The 15,006-nt window shown below is 43.1% G+C and overlaps 1 protein-coding gene across 3 annotated transcripts in view; it reads left to right on the top strand.

Annotated features, from left to right (window-relative positions):
• cacna2d2a (calcium channel, voltage-dependent, alpha 2/delta subunit 2a) overlaps window positions 1-15,006 on the top strand; it is a 353,483-nt gene that overhangs the window by 246,688 nt on the left and 91,789 nt on the right. For all 3 annotated transcript variants that reach the window (XM_078414334.1, XM_078414335.1, XM_078414333.1), the window contains 4 exons: window positions 4,480-4,611; window positions 5,080-5,137; window positions 11,197-11,247; window positions 14,461-14,560. In XM_078414334.1, the coding sequence (XP_078270460.1) occupies window positions 4,480-4,611; window positions 5,080-5,137; window positions 11,197-11,247; window positions 14,461-14,560 (341 nt within the window). The remainder of the gene's footprint in view (window positions 1-4,479; window positions 4,612-5,079; window positions 5,138-11,196; window positions 11,248-14,460; window positions 14,561-15,006) is intronic.

Below are 15,006 nucleotides of genomic sequence, written 5' to 3'. Positions count from 1 at the left end.
CTAAGATGCATGTCTAGTTATTCCTGAATCCCACCTTATTCAACCAGCACATTAAAAAAAGCTGAGCGTAAAACTACAGACAAACATACACAAAACTAGTGTATGAATCATCACTGATGTACACACCCGAACACCATCCATAATTAATCACCACACCTCTCAGCACCATGTTAGAGCAGAGTGCAGGTGAAGAGAAACTCCATCCAGTGAAACTACAACAATAAAATCACAGCTGGTAGCAATTGTGGAACTGTTAACTGACAATGAATTTGGATTAGAACACGCAATAAAGCAGAAGAATAGAAGCAGGATAGATCCCTGCAGAAAGAAATGGGCAGACGATGCTTTGACTTGGGACCTTTCTTCAGATGGAGTGGGGGGGAGGGAAGAAAGGTGGGATGGACAAAGCATGGCAAGTGATAGGTGGATACCCTTACTCTGCTCAGTTCCATGCTGAGTTCCGCAGATGAGGTTTTCCATTTTAAGACATCCTCTTTCTTTAGTAAACGTGGTTCCACCTTGCTGCTGTGGATGGAACCCTCACCTCCTCTGCTTCCCGTAGTTCTGTCCTTACTGCTCCTCCTCCCAGACAGAACAAGGCTAGATTTCCAAAGATAGACACAAAATGCTGGAGTAACTCAGCAGGTCAGGCAGCATCTCTGGAGAAAATGGACAGGTGATGTTTTGGGTCGAGAACCTTCACACTGAGAGTCAGGGGAGAGGGAAACGAGAGGTATGTTGTAGCTTTTAAAAAGAGGTATTCCTTTTCTCCAGAGATGCTGCCTGACCCGCTGAGTTCCTGCAGCATTTTGTGTCTATCTTCGGTGTAAACCAGCATCTGCAGTTCCTTCCTACACAAGGATAACATTCCCTTGGTTGTTAATTTTTATCCCACCAGTCTCTGCTGGGTGTCCTGGATTGGTCCCTATGCAGATAGGTCCTGCTCTTTTTATCTCAAATTAAGCCTATGTGTATAAAGCCTTCTTCACCCCTCATTGACGATGCCCAATTTATCATGTTCCAATTATCCTCAATTAGTCCTGTGCTGACTGACCCTGAGTAATGCTTATTTATTGTTGCAGTTCAACCCATTGCTGAGTGAACTGTAAACACTGTGTCGATTAGTCCTGGACTCTGTAATTAACTCCTTGCTGAATGCCATTGGCTAACATGGTGCAGGTTCTTCATTTGTGCTGTTCTTAATTTCTTGATTAGTCCTGTATTTATTGTCCCTGATTAGCCCACTTTCAACTGCTCTTGATTAGTCCCTTGTTTATTGGCGCTGATTAATCCTCTTGCTGACTTTCTCCAATTAGCCGCATGCTGACTCTCCCTGATTAACCCTGTGTTAACAGTGGTCCCACTCTAACTCCCCCTTTCATCGTTGTTGAGTGTTTCTGATTAGCTTTGTGCTGCCCTTCTGATTAACCCCATCTCTTGTTCCTGAATAGCCCCACACTCACTATCTCTGATTCACCTCATTTAGACAAGCCCTGATCAGTTCCATGCTGAGTTTCCTGAGTAACCCTGCGCTGAGTGCCCTGATTAGCCTAAGATAGACACGATAAACTGGAGTAACTCAGCAGGTCGAGCAGCATCTCCAGAGAAAAGAAATAGGTGACATTTCGGGTCGAGACCCATCTTCAGAGTGAGAGGGAACCGAGAGATATGAAAAGGTACAGAGAACAAATGAATGAAAGATATGCTAAAGGACAGATCAAAGCCAGCAACAATGATCAAGGAAAGGTAGAGCCTGATTAACCTGTTGCTGAATGTGCTTGATCATTTCCATGCTGCTTCCCTTGGATTGGTACCGTGCCGTTTGTCCTTGTCTTGCTGATCTTCACCCTGACTCCAGTAACAAGGGTTCCTCTTCCGAACTGCTCCGGGAGATCAGTAGCACCTCCTACCACAAAAACTGTCTACAGCTCTCAACAGCCGACTGGCATAGACCCATCCTAATGTGGGCCACTCCTCCACTAATACAGCAGGGTTGCAGTCAGTGGGTCAGGGCTGCTCCCTCCTTCTCGCCATGATGGTGTGAGGAAGTAAGTTCATAAGTTATAGGAGTAGAATTAGGCCATTCAGCCCATCAAGTTTACTCCGCCATTAAATCACGGCTGATCTATCTTTCCCTCTCAACCGCATTCTCCCGCCTTCTCCTCATAACCCCTGATACAGAGGAGAAGCACAGCTTCTCCTCAAGGCTGGAGCCCTGTGTCACAGCTGTGTGAAGTTGGCTACTCACAAAATTCAGTTGGAGGCTTTTTCATCCCTGTAGCATTTACTCCAAAAGGAAGTGTTTGTTAGAAATGCGCAAGCATTTGAAAATTACGATTCTTAAGTATTCTTATCAAATGGCAGCTGGGTTTATATCCCTGTTCAGGAGCAAGAAATCTGGAGGTCCACCTGGTCCAGTGTGAACCAATTTAAGTACACACGTCTTTTTCTGAAACAAAATATTAGTCCGTAGGCTATACTCTCTAATCTTGGACAATATTTGGAATTCTCTGCACGCTGTCAGTTGAGATTCATTTGATAAGGATACGCTACACTTGAACTTGATAATTGTGATTGTTTGGTACAATGAGGAAAGTTGTTTGCTATTGAAAATGCTGTCTGTGCTGTATTTGTCTACAGTTATGTGACTACATCACCAGTTACAAACATCCAGGTTATGGATACCCCTACATTCAAACAAGCTCCCATCATAAAAATAAATGCAAACATCCAATATACATACTTACATTCATTCCTACTTATAGCTAAATACTAATAGCAAGAATTAACAACATTGATGTTTAGAGGGATCTTGGGATTCAAGTCCATAGCTCCCTGAAAGTGGCAACACAAGTGGTAATGAAGGTGTATGGTATGTTTCTCTTTATTGGTCAGGGCATTGAGTATAGGATTAAGTACAGGAAGTTATATTGTAGTTTTATAACACTTTGGTTAAACTGCATTTGGACTATTACGTACAGTTCTGGTCGCCCCTTTACAGGAAGGTCGTGGAGGCTTTGGAGAGGATGCAAGGAGGGTACCAGAATGGTACCTGGTTGAAAGGATGTTAGCAAGAGGAGTGGCTGGACAAACTAGGATAGTCATCTCTGGAGTTTCAACGGTTGAGGAGTGACCTGATAGAAGTATGTAGAATTATGAGATAGGATAAACAACCAGAACCTTTTTCTCATGGTGGAAATGTCAAAGACTAGAGGGCATAGCTTTAAGGTCAGAGTGAAAAGGTTTAAAGGAGGTGTGTGGACCACATTTTTCACACAGAGAGTTTTAGGTGCTAGGAGTACGCTGCCAGGAATACGCTGCCAGGAGTGGTGGTGGAAGCAGATATGATAGGGGCATTTAAGAGGCTTTTAGATAGGCAAAAGGAAGTGCAGGAAGGAGGGATATGTAGCAAGTGTCGGCAGAGGAGATAAGCTTAACTTGGCACCATATTCAGCACAGGCATAGCGGGCCGAAGGGCCTGTTCCTGTGCTATACTGTTCTATATGAAGGGGAAATCCTTGACCAATCTTCTGGAATTTTTTGAGGATGTGACAAGTAAAATGGATGAAGGAGAGCCAGTGGATGTAGTATATCTAGATGTTTAGAAAGCCTTTGATAAGGTCCCACACAGGAGGTTGGTGAGCAAAATTAGAGCACATGGGATTGGTGGTAGGGTATTGACATGGATAGAGAATTGGTTGGCAGGCAGGAAGCAAAGAGTAAGAATAAACGGGTCTTTTTCAGAATGGCAGGTAGTGGCGAGTGGAGTGCCGTAAGGCTCGGTGCTGGGGCCGCAACTATTTACAATATATATTAATGATTTGGATGATGGAATTAGAAGTAACACTAGCAAGTTTGCAGATGACACGAAGCTAGGTGGCAGTGTGAACTGCGAAGAGGATGCTAGGAGGTTACAGGGTGACTTGGACAGGTTCCCAATGTTGGGGGAGCCCAGAACTAGGGACCACAGTCTAAGAATAAAGGGGAGGCCATTTAAAACTGAGGTGAGGAGAAACTTTTTCACCCAGAGAGTTGTGAATTTGTGGAATTCTCTGCAGTGGTGGCCAATTTCTCTGGATGAATTTAAGAGAGTTAGATAGAGCTCTAGGGGCTAGTGAAATCAAGGGATATGGGGAGAAGGCAGGCCCAAGTAACTGATCGTGGATGATCAGCCATGATCACAATGAATGGCGGTGCTGGCTCGAAGGGCCAAATGGCCTCCTCCTGCACCTATTTTCTATGTTTCTATGTATATTCAGGAGTAGTTTCCTTTCTCACCCCACTTTTAATAGTTTTTCTTTTTTTACCAGTTTATATAGATTTGCTGCCATTCATTATTACAATACCGTGGAGTGTAAAGCACTTCTATACATACATTAAAAGCAAAAAAGATAACTAGGGAGAGGGTAGGACTCCTTGAGGATAGTGGAGGGATAATATCAGCTGTTTCAGTACCGCCAATGTCTTTTATGATTTCAGCAACGGTCATCCTCAATGAACTAAACTGGACAGCGGCTCTTGAGGATGTGTTCAAGCGCAATCGAGAAGAGGACCCCTCACTGCTCTGGCAGGTCTTTGGAAGCGCCACAGGTGTCACCAGATATTATCCAGGTGTGTCAGGAATACGAGGCAATAAAACTAAGTCAATGCTTGCCATGTACACTTCAAATAAACTGAATTAACAGCAGCGCGTCTCTCAGCATATATTATCTTGGCCCTCTGGGTCATGTTCTCGTTTATTCAGAAGATTTTAGATTCACGAAAATGAAGCATAAATCCCTTGAATGACGAGAGCTGGCCTCTGCCCTCCATTCTCATGGAGGGAGGTTCCAGACTGAAGACAGAATTTCTGCTTGCATCTGACCCAGGCAATGCCTGACCTGACATAATTCTGCTGACATCGAAATTTGACTGAACGGTTCCCAGCAGTAAGAATCCTTCCCTGAAAATTCATCAGAAGAATCATAATGGAACATGGCAAGGAATTAACCCAGTGTCAGTTCACAGTTTGAATTTGCTTGCTCATTCATCCGTGTGACCAAAATCTTTACTTTTGTAACTCTTCTATTTCCTTTACAGCAACTCCATGGGGCCCCCCTAATAAGATTGATCTGTATGATGTGCGACGGAGACCCTGGTGAGTAAGGGGGCGAACAGGGACTGAGCGTCAAAACATATCTCGTGTCCATGACTTCAGGAGAATGATAGTGAATTGGTTTTGCCGAGTTATATCAATAATGGCACTGTGGTGCAGTGACACGAGTCACAACGCCAGTGGCCCAGCCCCAATCCCGACATCAGGTCCTGGGAGAGGGGTAGGGAGCGGAAGAGATTTTGTGGGGAAATGGGATCACCCACATAGATTTAAAGAGCTGAAAGGTCTTCCTGTGTGTCATGAAGAAATATGAAAATATGTTGGCTGAAGAGTACATCTTGCAAAATTGCAACATCTTGCCAGTACTCCGGAGAATTTACTCATCTAGATTATGCGTTCACATGCTGCACTAGAAGTTAAAGGTAACTCGAGAGGGGAGCAGAGCTGGTAAAGACACTGCCTCACTGCTTCAGCAGCTTCGGGCACTGTCTGTGTGGAGCCTGCACCGTCCCTGTGACTACATGGGTTTCCTCCAGATGCTCTGGTTTCCTCCCGCAAAAACATAGATGTGGGGATTAATTAGTTAATTGGCCACATACCCCAGCCCTAGATAAATTACCCCAACAATGTAGGTGAGTGGCAGAATCTAGGGGAGCTGATGGGATTGTGGGGAGAATAAAACAGGATTAATGATTGGTTTGTGTGAATGGGTAATTGACGTTCATAAGACCTGTTTCTGTGTTCTACGATTCTAGAACTCCTATGACCAAGTCTTAAAATAAATTGTATTTTTGACATACATTTTAAGATGTCATTGCTTCTTATTACAAACTATCAGCCAAACCTCTACTTGACTGCTTGCTTGTCACCTGTCATGGAACATGGAGGTTCAGCAGTTATCAGAAACAATATGCTGAGGATTCAGCAGGTCTGTGGAAAGGTGTTACTGTCAGACACGCTGAGTGATTCCAGCATTTTCTGTTTTTATTTCAGATGTCCAAAGCTGGATTTTTTCTTTCCGTACAAGAGAGAGCTGGATAGAGCTCTTAAGGATAGCGGAGTGAGGGGGTATGGGGAGAAGGCAGGAACGGGGTACTGATTGAGAGTGATCAGCCATGATCGCATTGAATGGCGGTGCTGGCTCGAAGGGCTAAATGGCCTACTCCTGCACCTATTGTCTATTGTCTATTGTAATGCAGAATCCTAGGTGAAAAATGCAGAGACCCGATTTCAAACTCAGCTTTGGAATTTGTGATAATAATAATATCAGTTAATAATTTGGAAAGCCCCAACTGGCCTTCATAATGATAATTCCTAAAACTGCTGGATTGTCTTGATTAAACCCATCTGGTTCCCAATGTCCTCAGGTTAGGAAGTCTGCAGTCCTTACTTCAATAAAGATGCCAAATCTCTACTTGTTAGAGCATAGCTGATTGCCAATTTTGAGATCACCCTCTAGTCACCGAGTCAAGTCATCAGAACATGAGGGAAGGGAGAATTCAGAGATCAGGGAACATGGACTTCCATGTTCCTCGGTGATCAAAACCAAATGTTGATCTCAAGGTGTAGTCTGATCAGGACCACGTTGCATTTCATTTGTTCAAATATAGTCTCACTCTTTGGCATTAATTGCTGCTGTATGTTTGTCTGACTTATTTTCCTAAAAACTCATCAGTAGGGATATTTCATTGTGTGGTTGTGTCATTGTCTTGATTGCTGCCTCAAAAAACGTTCAATTTTCAGTGCACTGACGTGACTGTTTAATGAATATTGCGGCAACCAGCCAGAATCTGTTGTACTGTTCTGTGTAACAAATTCATTATTGTTCATTAAGAAGGATGGGGGGGGGGGCACTGACACTGCTTGTGGAGCTGCTGCCTCACGGCTCAAGTAAGCCATGTTCAATCCTGACCTCTGGTGCTGTCTGTGCTGTCCACAGTTTGCATACTCTTGTTTCCTCCAGGTGTTCCAGGTTCCTCGCATGCTACTGAAATGCAAGTTGGTAGGTTATTGGCTGTTATAAATTGCCCCCAGTGGATAAGTGAGTGGTAATCCCCAGGGAATTGATAGGAATATGAGAGATAATTTTTTTAACGGATTAGTTTTGGATTAGTGTAAATTGGTGCTTGATGGTTGGCAAGGAATAGATAGGCCAAAGGGCCTGTTTATTCTCTATGATTGCTGTACTCCAGTCTGTTCTTAACGAAAGCCAATTTGTCCTCCTAATCATTTGCTTCACCTGCATGTTGGCCTCCAGTGATGAGTATACAGGCACATCTCACTCGCCCTGTCATCATTTAAAAAACACTTTGCTTTTCCGTTTTGCACACCAAAGTGGATAATTTCATATTTTCCCTCATTACATTCCAATTGCCATGCTCTCACCCATTCACTCTGCTTGTCCATATTCCTTGAAGCCTCTTTACATCTTCCTCGCTACTCACAATCCCACCTGGTTTTCTATCACCAGAAACTTGGGAATGTGACATTTTGTCCCCATAGCTAAACTGTTTGACTAGCTGGTCACCAATGTGGTCCTTCACTAGCTAAAGTTTGCCGATCTGAGAACTATTTGTTTATTCCCAATCTGTGCTTCTTTCTGATAACCAATTCACAATCTATGCCCATACATTAACCTCATCTCCCTGAGTTCTAACCTTGTTGACCAAGCTGCTGTGCAGACCTTATTTAGACTTTAGCCTTTAAAGATGCAATGCGGAAACAGGCCCTTTGGCCCACCGAGTCTGCGCTGACCAGCGATCACCGTACACTAACATTATCCCACACACTAGGGACAATTTACAATTTTATCAAAGCCAATTAACCTACAACAGACCATAGACAATAGGTGCAGGAGTAGGCCATTCGGCCCTTCGAGCCTGCACCGCCATTCAATATGATCATGGCTGATCATCCAGCTCAGTAACCTGTACCTGCCTTCTCTCCATACCCCCTGATCCCTTTAGCCACAATGGCCACATCTAACTCCCTCTTAAATATAGCCAATTAACTGGCCTCAACTACCTTCTGTGGCAGAGAATTCCACAGACTCACCACTCTCTGTGTGAAGAAATGTTTTCTCATCTCGGTCCTAAAAGACTTCCCCCTTATCCTTAGCTGTGACCCCTGGTTCTGGACTTCCCCAACATCGGGAACAATCTTCCCGCATCTAGCCTCTCCAACCCCTTAAGAATTTTATATGTTTCAATAAGATCCCCCCTCAGTCTTCTAAATTCCAGCGAGTATAAGCCTAGTCTATCCAGTCTTTCTTCATATGAAAGTCCTGCCATCCCAGGGATCAATCTGGTGAACCTTCTCTGTACTCCCTCTAAGGCTAGAATGTCTTTCCTCAGATTAGGAGACCAAAACTGTACACAATACTCCAGGTGCGGTCTCACCAAGGCCCTGTACAACTGCAGCAGAACCTCCCTGCTCCTATACTCAAATCCTCTTGCTATGAATGCTAACATACCATTCGCTTTCTTCACTGCCTGCTGCACCTGCACGCTTGCTTTCAATGACTGGTGCACCATGACACCCAGGTCACGTTGCATCTCCCCTTTTCCTAATTGGCCACCATTCAGGTAATACTCTGCTTTCCTGTACTTGCCGCCAAAGTGGATAACCTCACATTTATACACATTATATTGTATCTGCCATGCATTTGCCCCCTCTCCTAATCTATCCAAGTCACTCTGCAGCCTCCTAGCATCCTCCTCACAGCTAACACTGCCACCCAGCTTCGTGTCATCCGCAAACTTAGAGATATTGCATTCAATTCCCTCGTCCAAATCATTAATATATATTGTAAATAACTGGGGTCCCAGCACTGAGCCTTGCGATACCCCACTAGTCACTGCCTGCCATTCCGAAAAGGACCCGTTTATTCCTACTCTTTGCTTCCTGTCCGCCAACCAATTCTCTATCCACCTCAACACTGAATCCCCAATACCATGTGCTTTAAGTTTGTACACCAATCTCCTATGTGGGACCTTGTCGAAGGCCTTCTGAAAGTCCAGATATAACACATCGACTGGTTCTCCCTTATCCACTCTACTAGTTACATCCTCGAAAAATTCTATAAGATTCGTCAGACATGATTTGCCTTTGGGTCTTTCGAGTGCAGGAGGAAACCGGAGCACCCGGAGAAAACCCACAAGGCCACAGGGAGAACATTCAAACTCCATACAGACAGCACCCGTAGTCAGGATTAAACCCGGGTCTCTGGCGTTTTAAGGCAGAAGCTCTATCACTAAACCACTGTGTCTTCTGAAAATCCAAATACACCACAGCTACTGCTCCCCCTTATCAATTGCAATAATCATATCCTCACATGACTCCAGCAGATTAGGCAAACGTCATTTTCCTTTCATAAATTCATGCAGATTCAGCTCAATCTTATTATTATTTTCAAGGAGTCCTGTTATTATTTCCTTTGTTTCTAAGTTTTGGAGACAGTCTAACTGGTTGGGAGTTTACTGTTTTATACCTCCTTTCTTTCTGAAAGAATGGAGTCACATTTGATGCCCTCCGATGTCCAGGAACAAATCCAGTAGTTATAGTACTTTGGAAGATGATAACCAGAGTATTTTCTTTCTCCAGAGCCACCTCTTTCAACTCTAGAATGTAGATTAGAGGGTCATTGGGACCAACTTAGTTTGCATTTACCAATACTTATTTTTTTCAGTCTTTGATTCTAGCTAGAACCTGCATTTCCAGCAGTTTTTTATCTGTGAGAATAAACACAGAGTGTCTAATCTTTCCTCATTGCCCATTGTAACTTATCAATGGGATCTTCCAATGTACCTTGTTGTGGCCTTGGTAGTTTTTTATCTGATTTTTTTTATAGCCCTAACACTATCAATAACTCCTTCCATCTCTGCCCATGTTTGCTTTCGCTTTTCGCATACAGTCCATTTTCCTTGCCGTGTTACTCTCATGGACTAATTTGCCTTCCTTTATTAATTTCTTGATCCTCCTTTTACTGAGTTCTAAAATCATTCAATCCTCAGGCATACTGCTATATGAGGTAACGTTGTAAGCTTGTCCTTGGATTTAATACTACTTTTAATTTTTCCAGCAACAAACAATCTGTAATGACCACAGACGGACTTATCTCCTTCCTTGAATGTCGTTCCAATCTTTGTGATTCCTTGTGTCTCCTCCTCTCCCCGGACCTGAGAGATGAGGTTGTGGATGACGCACCTCCCCACCAAATTTTAGAATCAGCAGGGACACTGTCTGCTCCCCAAGCCGTTGATCTTTAGTTTGGCACATGGTCACTTCAACCACTTGTTAGCTAAAAATAGTGACAATGCTGGACTGGATAGGTTGCTGTAGGGATGGAGTCAAAGATGGTGTCATGGTAGAGGAGATATTCAACGTGTTTGTTCTTGTGGGTGCTGTTCACCTCTCTTTCCCTGATAAATTCACCTCTGTTCTTGGCTCTCAATGGAGTACGGCCACAGGTCTTTGCCTATTTTTCACAGCATTTGTCCCAAATGTCTGAGCATAATTATCCTTCAATGCTGTTGGATGACGTTGAGCTGTTCGATGACATTGAGCTTGGCAGTGGTAAGGCCTTCAACGTTGAGCTGCAGTAGCGCTAAACCTCGACGGTTGGCGGCATTTAACGGTGCCGCATGGCGTGGGGAGGCATGGCGTTTTGCGGTCTGCAGACGTGGCAAAGACATTAGTTTCGCTTTAAGGGCTTATGAGCCTGTAAGCTAGTCGTGGGGGAGGCTGCGTAGAGGCTGTCTTTGTTTTCCCCTCCTTCAGTGCTAATGATGAGCATCCATGTGCAGTTTGTAGAAGTGTGATCCTTATAGGACTGTTACACTGTTTTATTTCGCTTTATTACTTGTTGTGTTAAGCCAGGATCCGTAATGTGATTCTGGTGATGATGCAGTATCCATAGTTTGTGATTTAGCAGGAGAAATTATTCTTTAGTTCTTCAGTGGAACAGTTGAATCTACTTTGAAGAGTAATTTATTTCTCTGTCAGAACCGTTTAGTAAAAATTACCATGCATGATTTGTTCAGTTGTTAAAATGTAAGCACTAGAGACTAACCTGTGTTCTCCCTGGCTCCATTTCATTGCAGGTATATCCAAGGTGCCTCCTCCCCGAAGGATATGATGATTATAGTAGATGTGTAAGTATTGTATATATTGCTCTTCATGTACAAGACACCAGCAGTGCCTTGCATGTCCCTGAAATGGCACCATTGCAGTTCAATAGCACTACAGATACTGTGTTGCATACGTATTGACCTCACTTTGCAGTAGAATTCCAGGCACGCTAACTCATGCAGTGACCCATTGTACCTGGACCACGCAGAAATTAATTCCCACTAGGTTGGATGTTCAGTGATAAAGCATTTCAGCTGCTAAAAAGGTCTCTACGCAAATTCAGCGGGTGGGGCATCTGTGCATGCCACAGACCTGATTTGAATTTCATGCCCTGCTGGTAGCAGAAATTAGCTTCCAGAGATTACGCATGAAACAGACACCTTGCAATATCACTATCCATGAGAACTAGAACGATAAATTAAACAACGCATTATTGAATGGGGAAGCTACAGAAAGATACGCATTCTTTTTTCACTGTGTGCTGTGACTAGACAGGCTCACCGTGTCACAATATATAGATACAGAGGAGTTGATCACTTGGTACAATGTATAAAGTAGAAGCATCAATATCACATGAACCATGTGTTAAGTTCTTTCTTCATAACAAAATACAAACATGTAAAAGCAAAATCCTATTAATTGTCCAACCTCTGTGTGCCTAAAATGGAAAGATACTTGGGACTTTCGACTGCCCATCCACAACTGGTCCTTTCAGGTTCCGGTTCCCTCAGGCTCTGTTGCTGACTTGAGGTGCCCTCCGCTATCTTCATGTTTGCTTCCATCAAGCAAGGTGCCTCAGTCGTCTTCCTGAGATGATTCCTGGCCCCAACAGGGGCTGCTCTCCTTTGGTGACATAGTATGATCCAGATGTGGTATGTATCAAGTCGCCAGTGCCACGTATCATATCAGTCTAATGTGGGCTTCGTCCTCGGTGTCTCTGATCCTCGTGGTAGCTGGATATGATCCTATTGTTGTGGTAATGAACCCCTCTTCTCGTTCATCCCCACGTCCCGTGGTGTATGCATTTACTCCAGCTCCTAACTCTAGCTGTGAGATAGAATTAATTACAACACAGGCACCATCCATGTCTGCATAGTACAAAAAAAGCTTCCCAATCTCATCCCATGATCCAGCGTTGGCTCTCTCTGTACTCTGCAGATTATGGCTCTTCAAGCCCTGCCTTGTCCAAGTACTGTTCAAATATCATCATGCTTTCTGCTTCCACAGGCAGTGAGTTCCAGATCCCCAGATCCATCTGTATAAAACCATTGTCCTCAGCTCTCCTTTAATTACTTTATATCTATGGTCCTTGGATTTTGATCCTTCTTCACAAGAAAACAGGTCTATTTATTCTATCTAGGCCTTTCACAATTTTAAACTTCAGTTCAAAGATCAAGCCAAGAGTGTTTAATTGTCACATGGCAATGGAACAATTAAGTTCTTACTTGCTGCAGATTTACATGCCAATGAACACAATAACACATAAATAAGTGTAGTATAATCAATAATGCAAAAAGAACTAAATTAGTAATTAATAATATCAGATAACCAGATCATAATAGTTCAAAACCATAGTCTGTAGTGCAACCAAAATAAAGTCCATAGTAAATCATAGTTGAGTTAGGTTTGTATTGTATAGTGTTCAAGAACCTGATGGTTGCTGGGAAGAAGCTTTTCCTGAACCTGGAGGTCATGGTTTTCAGGCTCCTGTACCTTCTTCCTGATGGCAGTAGCGAGATGAGAGCATGGCCAGGATAGTGTAAGTCTTTGAAGATATTGTCTGCCTTTTTAAGGCAGCATCTCCTATTGATCCCTTCAATGGCAGGGAGGTCATTACCATGATGGTCCAGGCAGTGTCTTGCACTTTTTGCATCATTCAGTCCTGGGTGGTTGAGTTACTGAACCAGGCCATAGTACAATGAGTGCTCTCTACACCTGTATAAGTTTAATAGAGTATTCAGCAACATAGCAGATCTTCACAACCTTCTAAGGAAGAAGTGGCGTAGATGATCTTTCTTTGATATTACATCAATGTGCTGGGCTCAGGACAGATCAGAGATATGCACTTCCAAGACCTTAAAACTGTTGACTCTCTCCTTCTCCGTCCCATCAATGAAGACAGGTTCATGAATCTGGAGTTTTCTCTTCCTGAAGTCAACAATCAGATCCTTGGTCTTGCTAATGTTGAGAGCAAGATTGTTGTTCAAGAACCTGATGGTTACTTACTGGGAATAAACTTTTCCTGAACCTGGAGGTCATGGTTTTCAGGCTCCTGTACCTTCTTCCCGATAGCAGTAGTGAGATGAGAGCGTGGCCAGGGTATTGTGGGTCTTTGATGATATTGTCTGCCTTTTTAAAGCAACGTCTCCTATCGATCCCTTCAATGGCGGGGAGGTCATTGTACAATACAAACCTAACCTCAACGATGATTTACTATGGACTTTATTTTGGCTGCACTAGACTATGGTTTTGAACAATTATGGTCTGGTTACCTGATATTATTAATTACTAATTTATTGCATTATTGATTATACTACACTTATTTGTGTGTCATTGTGTTCATTGGCATATAAATCTGCAGCAAGTAAGAATTTCATTGTTCCATTGCCGGTAAATGTGACAATTAAACACCCTTGGCTTGATTCTTGAACTGTAATTTAAAATTTTCAATCTTGAATTTGTAAAACTTTCAATCAGATTATTAATTACCCTCCTGTAGTCTAACTCAGGAGGGTAATTACTCATCCAACAATATCGTCTGTGAATTCAAACATAGTGTTGGAGCTGTGTCATAGCCAGCATAATTTTTTTGCTTCTTTTAACAACCTGGAATATATTTCATTTGGGTCTGACAATTTATATGGCCTTTGGGTACTAATCGCTTTAAATACATCCTACTTTGCTAAGTGTATCCCATCTAAAATGTTACATTTATTTTCCTTAATTACAGCACTGACACCTCTGCTTTGTGAAGAAAGTTGCCAAATATTTAAGTATCTTGCCTACAAACTCTTCCTCCACACACACACACACACATCATGTTGCTGGTCACCAGCATCCTTTGCTATCCTTTTGCTCTCCATAAGGTCATACAATATCTTTAGATTTTCTTGGATTTATATGCCAGTATTTTTGGAGGTGGGGGTGGTTGTGGGAGGAAGAGGGCTGACACTTCATGACAATCCCAAATGAGTGCCGTCCTGGACTCTGAAGAATCATTGTGTGCTTTGTTTCAGGAGCGGCAGTGTGAGCGGTCTTACGCTGAAGCTGATGAAGACATCTGTCACTGAGATGCTGGACACGCTATCCGATGATGACTACGTTAATGTTGCTTCAGTGAGTATTGGATACAACATTACAGAGCCTAGCCAAATAGGCTGTGTTTATTTGGTGCACAGACAGCCAGATTTTGTGTTGGCAGCTGATATAAGTGACAATAGTCAGATTCTAATTACCCTGAAAGCAAAATAAACACAATTTAAAAACTTTGAACAATCAACATGAGGACCCCGAGGAGTGATTGAAGCCCAATTTCAAGAAGAAATCCATCTCTATCAAATGATTAAATTGCATGCAGTGTCCATGGGGCTCTCCATGGAATTTTATACAGTATTGCCAGAATGCCTGCCGATATTCACCCCATGCACATGTGGCAGCAGATGAGGATGTCCATACATCCCCTCAGCAGTGGTTCCAGATTAGAGTCCTCAGTAGTGCAGATTTCCCAGGCAATTATTGGAATAGAGAACAGAATGGGAGAGAGGCCAAAGTCTAATTCTTTA

Source organism: Rhinoraja longicauda, chromosome 17 (genome assembly GCF_053455715.1).
Source record: "Rhinoraja longicauda isolate Sanriku21f chromosome 17, sRhiLon1.1, whole genome shotgun sequence".
Classification (NCBI taxonomy): Eukaryota; Metazoa; Chordata; class Chondrichthyes; order Rajiformes; family Arhynchobatidae; genus Rhinoraja; species Rhinoraja longicauda.
This window is presented reverse-complemented; position numbering and strand designations above follow the sequence as displayed.